General features: G+C 38.9%; 1 protein-coding gene across 4 annotated transcripts in view; it reads right to left on the bottom strand.

Moving 5' to 3' along the window:
- Positions 1-17,871, bottom strand: part of SLC27A6 (solute carrier family 27 member 6) — a 43,954-nt gene that overhangs the window by 17,269 nt on the left and 8,814 nt on the right. For 3 of the 4 annotated variants that reach the window (XM_062617458.1, XM_062617460.1, XM_062617457.1), the window contains exons 2-4: positions 16,626-16,832; positions 14,536-14,694; positions 13,373-13,497 (exon numbers count right to left, since the gene is read on the bottom strand). In XM_062617458.1, the coding sequence (XP_062473442.1) occupies positions 13,373-13,497; positions 14,536-14,694; positions 16,626-16,832 (491 nt within the window). The remainder of the gene's footprint in view (positions 1-13,372; positions 13,498-14,535; positions 14,695-16,625; positions 16,833-17,871) is intronic. The other variant, XM_062617459.1, reaches the window with a different exon arrangement.

Genomic DNA, 17,871 nt, shown 5'->3' with positions numbered 1-17,871 from the left:
AACTCATAGAAGGATAAAAAGTCCTCTACTGAGCTTTGGAGCCTTTCTGTTGGAAATTAAGTCTTCTTGCTGGAATGACTCAGCAAGGAACTCACCTACTTTGCTAGATGCACATAGCTCTTGGTAGATCACAATCTGAGGCATTATCCTATTTTACCTCATAACTACCTCACAGGCCTTCCTTCATCACTAACCATTCTGTTTCTACAACCCAATTCTTCCTTTTTCCCTTCTCCTCTCCTACCTTAGTTCAGATGCAAAAGTAACTTCTAACCACATAAACACACATTTCACTGCTTTCATATTAAATCATTATTAGCAGGTGCTTCATTACAGTGTACAATGAAACTGACCAGGGACATAGCCTTGAATAAAGTGGCTGAAAATTGCCCATAGATGTTATTTTTGGAGAAGTTTGATTTTTTAGCTTTCAACTTCAGATGCAATATCACAATACAACAGTGTAGATTTGCATATATCTGAAATAATAAGGTCACATTCAAAAATAATGCATTTTCAATAATCAAAAGGTATTCCTTTTTTGTAAGAGTGCTACTTTGAACTTTATTAGGAAACCTTTTAACTCTTTTTCTTGTTTTTTTTCATTCTTCCACACAAAAAAATTGTCCACCATCTTTAGAATATTCCAGTCAGCTCAACTTAAAAATTTTCCAAAGATGGTTATCTTCCTTACAGTTTCATTACTAAACTGAAATCAACCTGTCAGTAAGTGAACCGCAGTTACCCTTGCTGATGCCACTGAATTATTTAAATGTACTGCCTCTTCTAAGAGAGGAAAAACAGCACAAGAGATTCTTTCACAGAAATCCTTTGTTCCACATTGAACAGAAGAGACAGACACATGCATACATATATACACATGTACTAATTAAGTGGTCCATTCATCAGGCTAGGAACATTCAAAATCTCTAGAGACCAATTTAATAAGCAGGTAAGTTTGCTTCAATAATTTAGACTTTAAGAAAAATAAAAACATTGATAGCTGCTTGTTGCAAAGCCACTGTCTAGGATGGACTAGGAAGAAGTGGCCTAAATGGATTTTAAATTATTTTTTCCAAAAGAGCAATTACAGCCTCATTTATACCTTCAATTCCTCATGTTATTTTGGATGGTTTATATTACTACAGCACCAAGTTGTTTCTGTAGTGGAAAATACACAGAATAAACTTGACAGGTTAGCATTCTATTATGCTTGCAATGTTAACACCTATCCACAATACAGTACACGACTATCTCACTGATATATTGAGAGAAGTGTTCTCTTAATACATTCAGCCCTATTGCAAAAATACAAAAAAGGTGTATGATATGATCAAGAACTAATTAGAGCAAATTTTCTTAAAAAAAAGATCAGTAATTTACTTCTTCACAAAGAAGGCGAAATTTCTTTTATGCTGCATTACTGCAACTTCTGTATTTGTGATTTAGTCAGCTCCATCACAGTTGTATGATTGTTGATCTAAGACTCCCTGTAGAGTACTGCAGGGCTTTCTGAGGAAAAGGCACTAAAACTGTCATGCATTTAGCAGTCTTCCAACTGCAAGAACGGAAAGTACATGTAATTTAATTTCCTAGCAGGTTTAATAGGTATGAAGAGAATGATTATAATGACAGAAACTTTAAACAGTGATGTCACATTAGTTTCACATGTGAGTAAATTTATATAGCTATGGTTTACATATTTTTACTTAATCTGTAGAACTAATACATGACATGAATTCCTTTTCGCTTTTCATGCAACTAACTTTGAATGGAAAGTGAATCAGTGAATAAAATTAGGCCATTTTAATATATTTTTCATTAACAGGTCTACATGTTCATCATATGTATTATCGTCCAGATCACTGCCAACTCTAGGCATGTTAGTATCCATGGCCATTGTGGCCGAAAACTTATGCAATAAATAAGAGAAGGGAAAGAAAAGGGATGATAGTTTCAGCATAGACACCTGGTTGAGTGATGCACATTTAGAGTACCCTAATACACGAGATGAAAAATAAATGAAATATGCAGGAACATATGCTTTAAACAAGCTATGGCACTAAACAGTCATACTTTGAATTTCTGCCATATTCAGATGCCTCATCAAATAGCTTCCCTGTGGTATAGCAGACAGAATTACAGGAGCAGGAGGAATTCCAAGAAATCGCCTTGTACATATCTCTTGTCACAAACTCTGCTTTATCCGTGCCATTCTCAACTCCTGAACAAGCTGTGTCACGTCAGTAAGCTATCCCAGCAAGAGCTGGTATGCAGTGACTGGCTGCATGCACATTCTATGCCTGCTGTAACAGCATAGTACCTAACACTTTCTTCACTAAAAGCTGTATTTCCTCACAATATCTCACTTATGAAGGACTCAGTGCCTTGCCCTGATCAACTACCACAAATAAGTTCAAACAATGCCTGTCCTCTGAGAAGTTGTTCAGGCTTTGTGTTTCTGAATGTGATTGATAGTTCTCTACAGAAAATTAGGGAAACAGATTTTAGAATAACAAAACATTAGAACATATTTCCAAGGTTTTTTAAAAATGACTGTTGATTTTCCCACACTATTTTCTTCTCTTACAGATGATGCTGAAATAAATTGTTATCCATTTATAAAAATATAGTTGAAATTTTTTTTCAATGCCTTTATGAAGTGTTACTAAGCAAGAACTGTTATTACCTTACACTTGGACTTTTCTTCAGTTTATTCTGCTTAGATCTTTGAACCCTGTACCAAATATCTGCATAAATCATAAATCAGTTCTGACAGACTACTTCGCCATTTTGAATGCTTGCTTCATTTGTATAGTAGTTAATTGACAAGTCAGGATCTGCCTTATTACACTAAATACCACAAACCTGGATTTTTCCATATGCCAGACTTCTCTTCTTAAGTGTTCTTTGTAAACTATGCGGACTACCTACATGATTAAGTTGTTGATAAAAGACATGCCTTTCAAAGTGCCATCAACAGTATATTAAGTGGTGAAGGAAGGATTCATGACTGCAGCTAGTTAAAATGCACTTCTTTTTTAAATTGCTTCAATTTTAAATTGCTTCATTTTTAAATTGCTTCAAATTTGAGTTGCTTCAAAGGAATAGAAGAAAACAGGTTCATTGTCCTACTCCTACCACTTCTGCAGCAGGAAAAGCCACATAGAGAGAAGCAAATGCAACTTCAAGCAAAGGTAGCATGAAATGTTTCCTGTGTTGTAGCCTTGATGAAACTATAATTAATGTCAGGGCATAAGAAATGCAAACACCTGTTAAATATAAAATATGATGGACACCACACAGGATTTACATTCATCTATTGACACATTAGCCCTGAAAAAAGGGTCATCGGGTAGTTAGTAGAGACACTATAAGAAGAGAGATACCCTACTGCAATTACGATGACACATGTAATAAATTCTTCAAGACGCATGCTTACAAGGACTTTCCAGTAATGTTTAACTACAAATTACAACTAGATTTTTTGAGCAAAATACATACCCAAATTTAAAAATACAGGTAAAAGAAAACAGGAAGGGTGCTGTAGAGATGCACTGTAAGAAAGGAACAGGAATTCTAGGAAGAGAACATAGCCTTCCAGTTCAGGAACTGGTTGTTTGCTGTTTGGTATATCTCACTCTCACTACTCTTTTATTAATCAATCTCCTGATAAACTAATAGGATTAGATCCTAACACGAGTTTTCTTCCTTTAGCTCTTCTAATAGGAAATGTTTTCTTTAGCTGAATTTCTATTTCCTTGGAAAGTATCTGCCAACAAAAAAGTCACTTTTTTTCTGTATTCTACCCAGTAATTTTGGCAGTTGTCCTAGAAGCCCACAAACCAAAATAAAAAACTTTCCAAAGATCAATTAATAAAATTAAAGCATGCACATCTTATTTCTTGTGCTCCACATTGCACACAGTATTCTGTGAGCAATAGGAAGCTTCCCTTTGTGGAAGCATGACTGTGGTTTCAAAGTTTTACTCTCAGGACATTTTCTGCATGACGGCACTGCCTTAACCCAAAAGATGAATATGTAAGAAAAGAAGATGGAAGGAAATTGTTTAAGATATGTGACCTCTTAAAGAGTCAGAAAAGTCTTGACCCACCATGCTAACAATGACGTCATAATTAGCCTTCAGTGCTGTTTTGGGTATGGAAAACCAATGCTTCCTAAGGGAATCTATGAATATTGCAGCAAACTTTTCCAGGAAGAAAACCTGAAAAACCATTATTAGTGGGAAGAACGAGAAAGCAGACACAGAATCATCATATGGATGGAGTCTAAGAGAGGTATGTCAGTACATTAAAATATCAGAAGGTGATAGAATGGATGGGATTATAATCTGGTTTCAAACCCACCTGTTATAAATAATACTGTTGTTGTAGCCATGGAATTTCAAAACACAAAGTTTATTGGATACACAGTTTTTTTTTCCTCCTGATACCCTCAGTAAATAAAATTGTAGTGACATACAGAGATTTTTCAGAGGCTTCAAATGGAAGGTATAGGCGTGGTTGTCTATAACTGTGACACATAACTTTTTTAAGGGTGTTTAATTTTTATGCTGAAAACCTGCAAGGCACCCGAAAAATTTCTGCTCCACATTTTACTGATAAGAGAAAGACCTATTTCCAGTCCTGAACTTAAATTGAGCTAAATTTAATGGGGAATAAAATGTAATGTGAAGTAAAACCTGCATTGTAGGGAAGTGCCTGCTGATTCATTTTTCCTTCCTTACCTGACTATCAAATTCCCTCCCTTTGAAACAACCTGTTTCTGGGTGCAAGACAGTGCTATGCTACATTTGTAAATCCCATTCTTATATCCCTTACCACAACACTTGAGTCAACAGCAGGGAAATAAATGTTTATTCTGTTTGCTTATCGCAGCAGTACTGAGTTACTTGTTTTCTCCCTCTAAATTACTATTGTTCTAATAAAGATGAGTTTTAACACAATAAATCCCTAAGCATCTTTTCTAAAGTCACTTCAGAGAGCTTAATCCCATGGCCAAACTGGACCTAGTGAAGAGACTGTCTTGCTTCAGCTTAACAAAATAAAGCTTGAAAGCTGATATCCATGGTCTGACACACTTGCGGTAACCCAAAGGAGACATTGACGCCAAAGGATGAGACAAGAGGGTGCAAAATCACAAAATGGAATATAGAAACCTTTAGAATTAGATTTAAGTAATGTTAAGTTTGATGGCTTTGTAACAGTAGCAATGGAAAATTACTGAGGTGCACGATACATAGAGAAAAAAATAGAGTACAGCTAGAGAACATACTGAGAATTCTCACAAGATAAATCGTTAGAGTTGTCACATAGTTTAAGAAAAACAGTCTAGAAGAACAGGACACAGGGATAAGGAGTATCTGGGAACCGCAGGTGTCCAGGATGGGCTACAGTTAAACTAAATGATAAGTAGGAGGATAGGAGGATTATTATGTCTCTGGTGCTAACGAACCAATTAAACCGGTATGAGCATCTGCTGCGCATGCTTCAAAGGCTGCCAGAAGTGATGAAGATTGTTAGAGGAAGTAAACGACCCTCAGAGACCACCACCACAATGCTGTACGCATGTGGGGAACTTTCTGGAAAATGATGTAATCCATACGTAGCCTCATGAATATGTATGTATGCCCAGTGGCTGCAAAAGGACGGCTTGTGTGGCAATGGGGAGACACACGTTAGGAGGAGCTATCCCCTGTGTCTCCCGGCGCCGCAATAAAGAATACCTGATTGTCAGCTTGAAAACTTTGCGGGCAAGTTTGTTCCTGGAGTATTCTCCAAATCAAGGATAACATTGTTTCAACACCATGTGGGCATAAAACAGGACAGATATTAAAAGAAAATTTCTAAGCAATGACATAATTAATCATGAAACAGATTTTGAATGCAAGTAGAAATAAACTCTGGTTTTATAGAGCACTTACCAAGTTGATGTAAGATATCATACATCATGCAATAAATGTCATAACATATGACAGCTTATGAGAGAAGAAGATAGGACATAATGATTAAGAAAACTGACTCTAGCCTTTGTTTGTAAATCACTTCAGGATTCAATTGTCCTTTACAGAAAAAAAGGAAAAAGAAGCTGCATTACCATTCATATATTTCTAAAAGCTCCAGGATGCAATGCTTTAAATAGATTACTGCTTCAAATTTGAAATAAATCTGCAAGTGCATTAGAAAGATTTTTATACACTTTAAAATTTTAAATATGTGGCAACCTTCTATGGGAAGTATATCCACAGATTAGTAGAGAATTATTTCCAAGACCTTTCCTTAGACAGCATTTAGGGAGCTCTGCTATGCTCTGACAGACCGGTCAGTCTCACCTCTGTGCCTGGCAAAATCTTGGAGCAGATTCTCCTGGAAGGCATGCTAAGGCACATGAAAATCAACAAGGTGCTTGGTGACAGCCAGCATGGCTTCACTAAGGGGAAATCCTGCCTGGCCAATTTGGTGACCTTCTATGATGGGGCTACGGAACTGATGGACAGGGGTAGAGCAGTTGATGTCATCTGCCTGGACTTGTGTAAAGCGTTTGACACTGTCCCACATGACATCCTTGTCTCTAAATTGGAGAGACATCAATTTGATGGATGGACCACTCGGTGGATAAAGAACTGGCTGGATGGCCGCACAAAAAGAGTTGTGGTCAATGGCTCAATGTCCAGCTGGAGACCAGTAACGAGTGGTGTCCCTCAGGGATCGGTGTTGGGAACGGTCTTGTTTAACATCGGCCACGAGGATGATCAGGGGACTGGAGCACCTCCCGTATAAAGACAGGCTGAGAAAGTTGGGGCTGTTCAGGCTGGAGAGGAGAAGGCTGCGTGGAGACCTCCTAGCAGCCTTCCAGTATCTGAAGGGGGCCTACACGGATGCTGGGGAGGGTCTCTCCATTAGGGACTGTAGTGATAGGACAAGGGATAATGGGTTAAAACTTAAACAGGGGAAGTTTAGATTGGATATAAGGAGGAAATTCTTTCCTGTTAGGGTGGTGAGGCACTGGAATGGGTTGACCAGGGAGGCTGTGAATGCTCCATCCCTGGCAGTGTTCAAGACCAGGTTGGATGAGGCCTTGGGTGATATGGTTTAGTGTGAGGTGTCCCTGCCCGTGGCAAGGGGGTTGGAACTTGATGATCTTAAGGTCCTTTCCAACCCTAGCTATTCTATGATTCTATGATTCTATGCTGTACTTCTGAAATTTCATAGATCACTGTTAAGAGACTTTGAGCAATGTCAGCCAACAAGATCAGGTTATTAATCTGCTGAATATTCTCTTTCACTAGACTAGTTATATTCTCAGTGCAGAATCCATTTCATAGCTACTGATGGCTACTAGCTATCAATGCTGGTTCTTTTATTTTCAAAAGACTTATATGATCAAATGACTGCAAAAAAAGAGTTTGAAAGGCATGAGAATTACTCTCTTACTTAGGAGCCTAGCAAAATTTATGAACATCATATAATGCTAGTTCTTTGTGCTCATACATGAGGAAAAAAGACAACTTCGTTTACTAAGAAATGTTCTTTCCAGACAATAGATCACTAAGTCAAGCTGGATGCAGAAGAGGTTTCTGATGCATTGTACTGCAAAAATGTCTTTACTTTTGAAGACATTTAGAAGACACAAGAGCTGCTGTGTTGAAGAATGATTCTAAGAGCAGGACCATAGAGTTCTGGAGGACTGTGCAAGCAAGGCAGGGGGTGGCCCCCACAGGTAGCCAGAGACCGGACCTGGGAGGAGAATGTGGAGGAAGCTGTGGGGGGCTAACCAATACTGTTGTGCCAAGAAGGAGTGGCTGAATACCACTCCTATATATGTGTGAACTGCGTCACAAATAAAGTAGAAGTTGCTTATCACCCATATTGGGTTGGCCTGTCTGCTTCTCCTTGCAGCTTACAAATGGCGCCCTAACAGGGATGCGGACTACAGGGCTCTGGTCGCTGGGGACCCGGATTACAGGGCCCCGACTAGCGGGGACCCGGGATACAGGGCCCCGACTAGCGGGGACCCGGATATAGGGCCCCGGTCGACGGGGACCCGGAACGGCGAGTGAGCGGCGCCGGCGGCAGTGGCCGGGAAGCGCGGGCAATGCTGCTGCGGTGGCGTGACGGACCCGGGTGCTTGGACTAACCGAAAGGAATCCGGCGCTGGGGCGAACCAGACACTGCTGCGTCGGGAGGCCGATCCGGAGACCGAGGTTACAGGATGACCCAGAAGAAGATGATCCGGAAAAGGCTGGCCATGAAAATGGACCGAGAGGTAGCCCTGGACTTATTACAGTGCTTTTTATAAAAGCGGGGAACTGAGCCCTGGACTTCTTACAGTGCTTTTTATAAAAGCGGTGAATTGAGCCTGAGACTCTAAAGCAGCTAGCAGGTCTACTGGCTGTAGGGAAGGCTAAGGGATTTTTTGCAGATCCTAATACAATATTTGAGGAGAGTGAGTGGCGAAAGTTTGGTGATGAACTATTTGACTCAGTGCTTAATGATTATAAAAAGGCAAAGAAACTCGGTAAACCACGGAGGGAAGTAATGAACTGTATAAAAAGATACAAGGCAGAAAAGAAAACTGCCGCGGTAGCAACGGAGAAACTAGGAACAGACGTTCCCGGTCGGTTGAAACCGGGGGAAGATTACAACTCGTTTTCCCCAACTCGCGGGAGCACAGGGTTTCCCACCCCCCCCCACCCCCCCCCCTTCCTTTTCTCCCCCTCCATCAGAAGGTGCCGCGGAGGAGGTGTAACCCCCTGCTCCCCCACCACCCCAGTTCCAAAAGTAGGGACTTTGAAAAGGGCAGAGAAAGTATATTAGAAGGTATACGTATGATAAATGTCGAGGAATCTGAAAGAAAGAGGGCGGTTGCATTTTGAAGCACGCAGTAGAAAATAGGGATCATGCGCTAGCGGGAGATTTAAAGGAACTGCGAGCCTCTGCAACCCACTATGCCCTAGAGTGAAAAAATTTTTAGCTCGGTTACGGAGGAGCCAGGTCTGCAGATGGCTACATACAGAATGGGAGACATCTGACAAGAAAGACATAGCTGCGAGCAACGGAGACCCCGAGTTCGGCGCAGGATCAGCCCCCGAATCCCCTGAATCCGAGCCAGATTTATATCCTCTGCTTCCAGACCCTGACTCTTCGTCTCCCGGGTCGGTCTGCTCAGACTTACTGGCCCTGGAGACGCTCAGTTGTAACAATGGGTAACCAAGGATGCGATCATTACTGGGGAATTTTCTGCAATGGGCATCTTTGCATATCCTGTGCTTACTACACAGCAGGGGGCTAAAGAGTGGGAAGCTCTTGATCTCAAAATAGTTAAGGAGGCCTGACAAACAGTGACCATGTATGCGTTAAAATCCTCTTATACTCAAGCTGTATATGTTACGATTTTTTCTTGCAATTGACAGGGGGAGCCCATACAGTTTCTCTGTGATACTCATGTACTAGAAGTTGGTAAATATAAGTATGTCCAGGTTTCTATCAACCCTTGGAGACCTCTGTAGATACTGCTGGCCACTTCTTCCAGCACAGGCTGGCCACCTGTGTCGGAATGAGTGTGCATTTTGGTCAGTAAAAAAGCCCAAGCCTCATACGATGTGGGGGAGGCAGAGCCTCTGCGGGGACACCTGCTAAGGTTGAGCCTGCCACCTCGCACTGCAATGATGCTTCTCGGAGCTGGTTTGCTGTTAGTCTCCACAGGGTCCTTGTGCCATGTTCTGTACGTGGGACTGTAGTGGGAGTAATGATGGCTTTTGCGGGGACTAAAAAAAAAAAAAAAAAAAATAGGGGGAGAGAGAGTAATGATGCTGCACTTAACCTGTCTAACCTGTCTACTTCTCAAGAACTGAAGAACTGATAACCTGGGGGAGGGGGTATATTTATGTCCTCCTGCCTACAGGTCCATGGTGACTGCCTGCAAAGTTTGTCAAGCCTTGCCATGAGCTGGACAGATGAATGGAGGAACCTGATGCCTCAGCTACAGGAGCTGACCATGATTACCCCAAGCAGAATGAGATAGAGGAAGAACAAATAACTGCAAAACATCACTTGGGGGCAACTGAAAAGTAACATCCTGAATACGTGTGCTTGTAAAATAGCTATTATTAGAGGTTGTGATTTTGTGTATAAAACCACCTGTATTTACTAGCTAGTTGCTAATGAGGAGCTACACCTTCTATTGTATAGATTTGTCACTTGTAAAAGAGATGTTAGAGTATGGAAATTTGCAGTAGCTGCTAGAAAATGCTAAGGCAAAAGCTAGAAAAATTTTAATACAATGGTAGTGTTATAAAGCAGGTGATGGAACAAATTAAGAGGGGGGGAGAATTCCACTGGCAAGAAATTTCTTTGGCTAGTCCTTCACTGCCATCAGCATCTTCAACATGCTGCTGCACCCTGTAATAGTTACTCTGCTAATGTAAATTTGTGTGTGCCTTGCTGTAGTAGCGACTTGTTACTGGATGAAGCAGGGGAAACTCTGCATTGACAACAAAGTGCAAGGACTGAGGCTGACCAAATGCCTGCTACCGCAATCAAGGGCAAGACTGGGCTGGCTTCTGTGTTTGCCACCAAGAAGAACCTTTAGCTCCGCTGTTGGCTGCAACCCAGCAGGCGTGGAGCGGTGGGGACACATGCCATGCCAGACCTTGATGTGAAGGATCAGAGAGCTATACAGCCTGTTATCAGAGAGCCATACAGCAGAAAAAAAAGGGGCAGGCCCAGGCAGCCTCTAGTTGGCATATGTTGGAAATATAATCTAGCCCAGATCCCCTGCTCAAGTAGGGCCACCCAAACCGTATACAAAACATAAAGGGGGAAGATGTGAAGACAGTGTTCTCACAGGAGAATGCATAAGTGGTACATAAACTCTGAATAGTCCTGAAAGATACAGCAAGGCCATGGGAGGCCCGAAGAAGCTTAACCAAGCAAGATAAGAGGCTGGAATTCACCAAGTTAATGAGAACTGTGGACTGTTGGCAAGCTTTCAAGGTTGAGTTCTCACACCTATGTTTAACCAATTATATGTTAGTCACTAAGGGTCTTCAAAACATGTATCCAATCATAATATGCCAAATCACTGTGCTTCAGCCGGGGCCTTGGCTCAACTAAGCAGACTGGGTTGCTGAGTTGCTAAGCAGACAATTCTACATTGAAGGCAATTTCTGATTTGTTTTAATGTTGACTCTGTAAGACATGCAACACTGCAGAACCTTTTGTTGTTGGAACAGGGACATGGATGTGAAGAGTTTGGTGGAATGTGTTGTATGAGTCTCTCTGATTATGCTAATTCGATGCACGCACAGCTGAGAACCCTGGCTAAGCTTACCCAGCAATAGTAAATGAGCAATATCCTAAGAATAACTAGATGGTTGTCTTCACGGGGCATTACAGGTTGAGTCAAACACTGTTTAAAAGTATTGCACTTATGTATCATTGATTAGGTTAATCATCGTAGCTATTAGACTTGTTTATAGTTGTGTGATAAAACAGGTGAACAGAATAACCCATAATGCCTTGCTTGCACAAAGAAAAAGGGGGGAATTGTTGCAGAATGATTCTAAGAGCAGGACCATAGAGTTCTGGAGGACTGTGCAAGCAAGGCAGGGGGTGGCCCCCACAGGTAGCCAGAGACCGGACCTGGGAGGAGAATGTGGAGGAAGCTGTGGGGGGCTAACCAATACTGTTGTGCCAAGGAGTGGCTGAATACCACTCCTATATATGTGTGAACTGCGTCACAAATAAAGTAGAAGTTGCTTATCACCCATATTGGGTTGGCCTGTCTGCTTCTCCTCGCTGCTTACACTGCTGCAGATGTGAGTGGCAAGCAAAAGATCAAACAAGGCAAAACTAATCAGAAAGCTAAATGAAGATCTATAAGCTACCACAGAGATTGCCAAAAGTTTTATTCAAATGTATGAAGTGAGAAGCCACACTGTGGCCTCCATTAGAAATATACCATTCATTTCGAGTTTAAAGAAACAAATGAAGCACTTAATTGCTATAGTTTTATAGTTTTTTATAACTAGTTATAGAAGGCCTTTACAGTACTCTAACCTTGAGAATACCTTCCACATATCTTCACAGAGCTTATAAACTTGTATTTGCCCTATTTTTCTCATGCTGCAAGTATGTATAGCTCTTATATGTTAATGAAACTTAAAGAGAGATAACAATTTGGCAAATTATTTTGTCTACTTGAAAAATAACAGTGGATTATTTGACATACTTAAATCCTTCCACTTATTTCTGTGAACATGTTTCTCTTACAGATTTAGTATGACAGATATTTACTATTTTTCTTCAAGGACCTAGCCATCAAACTGCTTCATTTTATAATTTAATTTTTCTTGTTAAGGAGCATTATTCTTCTCTTTAGCCAGCTAGCAAAAACCCTACCAAAACCAAAAAATCTACAGAGCCTCAAAAAGCAAAGAGTTTAGACATGCCAGCTACTATAAAAATAAATCAATAAGGCAATAAATCATCACATAATAAGTCACATAAAGCAATAAATAGAATAATCTATCATTGTTGCTTTAAGATGCTGAACAGGATAAAATGGGTAAAACAAAATGCCATCCTCTAACTGTATCGTTAAAGGACAGAAGAGGGGAACAATTAATCACACAGACTGCAAACACAGTTTCCAGATTATTTCTTGTGCTCCTGCAAAAACATAACCTACAAAACTTGAGACCTCTCATATGTGCCAAGAAACAAAGTCTTGAAAACTCTGAAAAGAAATGGAACACCAATCCTGGTTTTCTGAACTTAAATTGTGATACTCTGTGAAATAATATTTTTTCACCAAATGATAATGCACCTGTTTTCAGTCTTGAATTCTTTTAATCACAGAATCATAGAATAGTTAGGGTTGGAAAGGACCTTAAGATCATTTAGTTCCAACCCCCCTGCCATGGGCAGGGACACCTCACACTAAACCATATCACCCAAGGCCTCATCCAACCTGGTCTTGAACACTGCCAGGGATGGAGCATTCACAACCTCCCTGGGCAACGCATTCCAGTGCCTCACCACCCTAACAGGAAAGAATTTCCTCCTTATATCCAATCTAAACTTCCCCTGTTTAAGTTTTAACCCATTACCCTTTGTCCTATCACTAAAGTCCCTAATGAAGAGTCCCTCCACAGCATCTAACGTCTTCCTGATTCAAGCCTTTTTTTTTTTTTTTTACAGTCTACAGATCACCAAATATTTGAAGAACCCCACATTAAAAAAAAATAAATAAAAAGAGCAGAAGGACAGGCTTTTAACATAACCACATTTAGAACAATAAATGTACATATTTCTTACTCACAAATCACTGTCACTTTGGTTCCACTTACCATTGGCTGGCTACAAAGGTAACGGCACAGTTCTCCAATATACTGGATGATAGTCACATTGTACTTTTTGCAGTCACTCCAAAACTGACTAGCTGAAAACTTCTTTTTCAACACACAGGTTGCACCTTTATGGAAACAGAAAAGGAAATAAAACATTTTTCTCTATATGCCACTTTAGCTAGCTATGTCCACTATTTCTAGAAAATAGAACATAAGAGGAATGAAGAGTCTCGTTCAGAGAACTATTTGGTATTAAAGGTCTTTTTATTAGAAAACTTGAAATCTGGTAGGCAAAGAAGGGGAACGAACCCAGTCTCCTACTTGGTGAGACAGTAAACCTATAGATAAAAGGTTAAAAGCAAGAATACAGCTTATCTTTTTTGGTATTGTTACATTATTCAAAAGAATTTAACTGAAAATATCCAGAAAAGTCAATCTGAATTAGAAAATCATTTGGGTATCACAGAAACTAAGTTTTCAACAAAAGAAGTATTCATCAATGCAGATTCAGACAGAATTAACACATAACCAAATGATCTTTCCCATGCTCTGACTTGTCCATGCTGCTTCAGGAAACATGAGATACTTGCCATCAAATTCCAAATAAATCTTTTAGAAAAAAGTCATTGAGGACACTTACGGTGCCTCAGTAAAATACGTATTTTATTGTCTGTGCCAAAACTTCATGCAAATTAACTGGAAAAAATTATCTATCATCTAATAATATGTGACAAAGCTGAATTTTTACTATACATGCATTTGTTAAGTCTTTTTTTCATCAAAATACATTTTAGTTCTATTTCACTACCCAGTGCTTAGTCAGTACACACTACTGCAGGATACACACTGCCAAAGTATTACATAGGTCCTTAAGGTCTTTTTTACCTAAATATAAAAGAGAGTAAAAACATCTGTGACACAAATGACTGTAACTAATTCTTCTCCCATACCACAAAGTTCGCTTGTAAGAGATCCTTCACTGTTACAACCATCTTCCCCCAAAATACAGAAATATAAAGCTATTCTGAAAAAGATTATTAATTTGATTTTAGAAAAGCATTAGTTTCCCAAATGGCAGTGAACCTAAGTATGTTTTATGCATTTTAGTAATATTTTTAATATTCATATTCTGTATGAATACAAGTAAGCAAAACAAACCCTACCCAACTCAATGCATCCACCAATGCCAAGAAGAGATGCTGCGCTGTGGTAAAGAGGCAGAGTAATATAAATGATGTCATCTGCAGTAGCACCGAAAGCCCACAGTCCAGCAGCTCCTTTAAGAACCTGCATCTGACTTATGACTGCAGCCTTTGGAAGACCTGTAATGAAAACATAAATCCATGCCTAACCCTTTTTTTTTTTTCCCCGTGGAAGATCTGTAAAATATAAAAGAATCAATTGTTTATTCCTGACCAAATTTTCAGCCCTCTCTTTAGATGGCCGCTAATAGAAAACTGGCTGTTTAATACAGTATTGCATGCATGTTCTGTACACATAAAGATACATAAACCAGTTTGTAACCTCATATGTTGGTTAGTTAATCTAATGTCAAATCAATTCAGATAGCTGGAAAATGAAGAAATGCCATGGTTAGCATGCTATCAAACTGTACAGAGCCAAACAAGGGCCAAAAGCTTTTACTGTACATACAGACTTCCTTTAACATAAAGAGGCATTACACTAGATCTCTTCTAGGCAAGAGTCATACTGATCGTAATGTAATTAAGAAAGGTATGGGATCTAGACAAAGTAGATCACATAGTGGGTGCTTATCTAAGATGCATACACCTAAGTCTACCTATTTGTTCTAAAACTCTACAAACATCCAGCAAAAAGTCCACTCCAGTTAGGTTCTTCTTAGCGAGTTTCTTCAGGTTCAGCACAGAATTTCCGTTCAGCAAAGCACAGACTCACACAAGGGCTTCTTGGGCTATTAATCTGGTACCCATTATTTTGAGTAGGGATTGTGTTCTTGCTTCATATATGTTCTCACATACAGACACAAATTTTAGGCTGAGTCCTGATGATGAACAGTGAGAACTCAAAATGCTTAAATTCTCACTGTTTAAAACATTAAAAATTTTTTTAAAAATTAATGGTTCAGAAAGTTTTCTCACCTATGATAGTGCAGCCACCATCCATCTGAAGACTTACCTGGAGCTCTTAACTGGAAGTGTAATCTGTGGAGATTGTAGCTACACTTTAAAGCTATTTCAAAACCCATCATACCAAAGAGAAAAGGCAATAAACCCATGTTGCCGGTGAACCACTTATAGAAAGAAATGCTCTACAGATTCTTGACTTTTTAAATTCTGCCTTTGCAGGCAGCTAAATACAGACTTTGCAAGATACTTACTTATTTTAACTAAGTTTTCTGGTCATTGATTTTAGGAGCAACACTGCGCTTGCTTTATTTAGAAGCGTGAAAATGCTCAGTTACTGTGGATTAGAATTAGTTATTCCACATTATTCAGAATAAATAAACCTTACTCTTTTAGTCACGTGGGTCAGTGTAAATTAATTTAATACACATAAGCATTCAAAAGTAATTTGATTTCTACATAACTAAAATTTCAGACTTTACACAGATGTTCTGAATGCACCTATAAGAACAAAATCGTCCTACCTGGAGAATTCTATCATATTTTTTAGCTAGAACTCCTTACTTTTAACCAGAAGATCATCCATGTTTATGTTAGTAGTATTATAAGCATACCTGACTTCTTGACAATATTTGTAACTCCCTAATTTTTTTGTTCAAAACTTTTTTATTTCCTGTTTTTCCCCAGAACATGAAGCAAATAAATTAAATAATCTTATCTTCTGCCTCTAAAGTGACCTGCATAGAATCTGACTTAATGAAGAAAAAACAAATGTTTATTTGGTTGTTTGAAGATTGTTTTTAAAGCTCTAGTTATGATGTTAGCTATATTAGTTAGGCAGTGGTATGTGATCAGAAAATAGTACTTACTATAATTGCAAACACACAAAAAATGCTAAATGTTTTATGTACACCTTAGCTGTGAACTAACAAGAGGTAAAGCTTCTGGTAGTATTTGTACAATGTGGCAGGAAAAAAAAAAAAAAAGAAAAGCCCATCACTGAATATAAACAGTCACAAGAAAGATACTTATAGTGTTTCTAAATGAGAAACATGATATTCTCTTATGAAAAGATGAACCAAAAGATAAGAGTTTTGGAAAATTAAAGTTTCTAGAGGAAAGCGGAAGAAAAATATAGACTCTTGTACCTGTTGTTCCTGAAGTGAATATGTATAAAACAGATGACTTGAGGTTGTTGGCAGAGCGTCGATTAACTGGAACAGGGTCTTCAGATGCAGCCTCTATTTTGTCTAAAAGGGTATGCACACTTGAAAAAATGGAGTCTTTCGTCATTATCCAAACACTAATATCTTTTTGGAGGTCAGGAAGAATTTCTTCCAGTGTCCCAAGCAAATCTTAAAAATTAACATAATATAAAGTTACATCATCTCTTCAGAAAACTATCAAATAAAATATTCTTCCCCCAAAAAGTTTTGTTAGTTTTATTCTTTATATTAGAAAGAGGAATGAAAGTCACCTCCATGGGCATAAATAAATTAAGTAAAGTAATGATGAACTAGAACAAAAAGTCACTGAAAACATGATATGATGTGGTAAAAATACTGCTGACCCCACAAGGTCTAATGGCCAACTAGCCCTCAAGCCAAAATGGTGAGCCTTTATTCCTAGCTGCTGCATCCCACCTCATTTTGGGTAATCCTTGGTCATTGCTAAGACCAGAATGAAGTGTAGTTAAGTTTCAACTTCAAATAAAATGAAAGAATCTGTTGAAGATGCAAGGTAAATACATACATAGCTGGTAATTGGAGTACAGCTTTCCATGAATGCCCTCAACAGCAATCTCTCATCAAGTGGTATTTTTTAACAAAGCACAGAAGTGACTAATTTAAAAACACATAAACTATCATGTATGTAGGAACCTGAATTTCACAGAATAGAAATATGATACAGGCCTGTGGCTTATTCAGACACTGCTGAAGAACCATGCGGCTATTTTTGTAGTACTTTGAGTGTTTTAGATACCTTAATGAGTTTGATTTTAGGTGTATCGGACAGTTTTATGTTTATTTTTTTATCACATATTCATTCACTGAAAGCTGTTCCTTCACTAAAAGACCTTTTTCTATTCGGTTTTACTGGAAGATAAATACAAACTCACTTTTGTAAAATAAAAACAGCAGCATAACTAAAGTCTATGTTGGTGGCTTATCAGGAAGAAAACCATGACAGAGCCCCAGATTAAACAAAAAGGAAAAATATAAATAGAGGCCAATCCTTAACTAATACATTTGGTATTTATGTTTATGTTTCTAAGCATTTTTACAAGCTATCACTTTCTCAGAACATTTCATTGGCAATGAAGTACTAATCCAGGAACAGTATCAAGAACAGGAATACTGCTTTCAATAGAACTATCCATATACTTAAAGAATC

Source organism: Pezoporus occidentalis, unplaced genomic scaffold (assembly GCF_034315485.1).
Source record: "Pezoporus occidentalis ecotype Australia unplaced genomic scaffold, CSIRO_AGI_Poc_V1 ctg196, whole genome shotgun sequence".
Lineage (NCBI taxonomy): Eukaryota > Metazoa > Chordata > Aves > Psittaciformes > Psittacidae > Pezoporus > Pezoporus occidentalis.
Note: the sequence above shows the minus strand (reverse complement) of the source record. Positions and strands in the feature narration are given on the sequence as shown.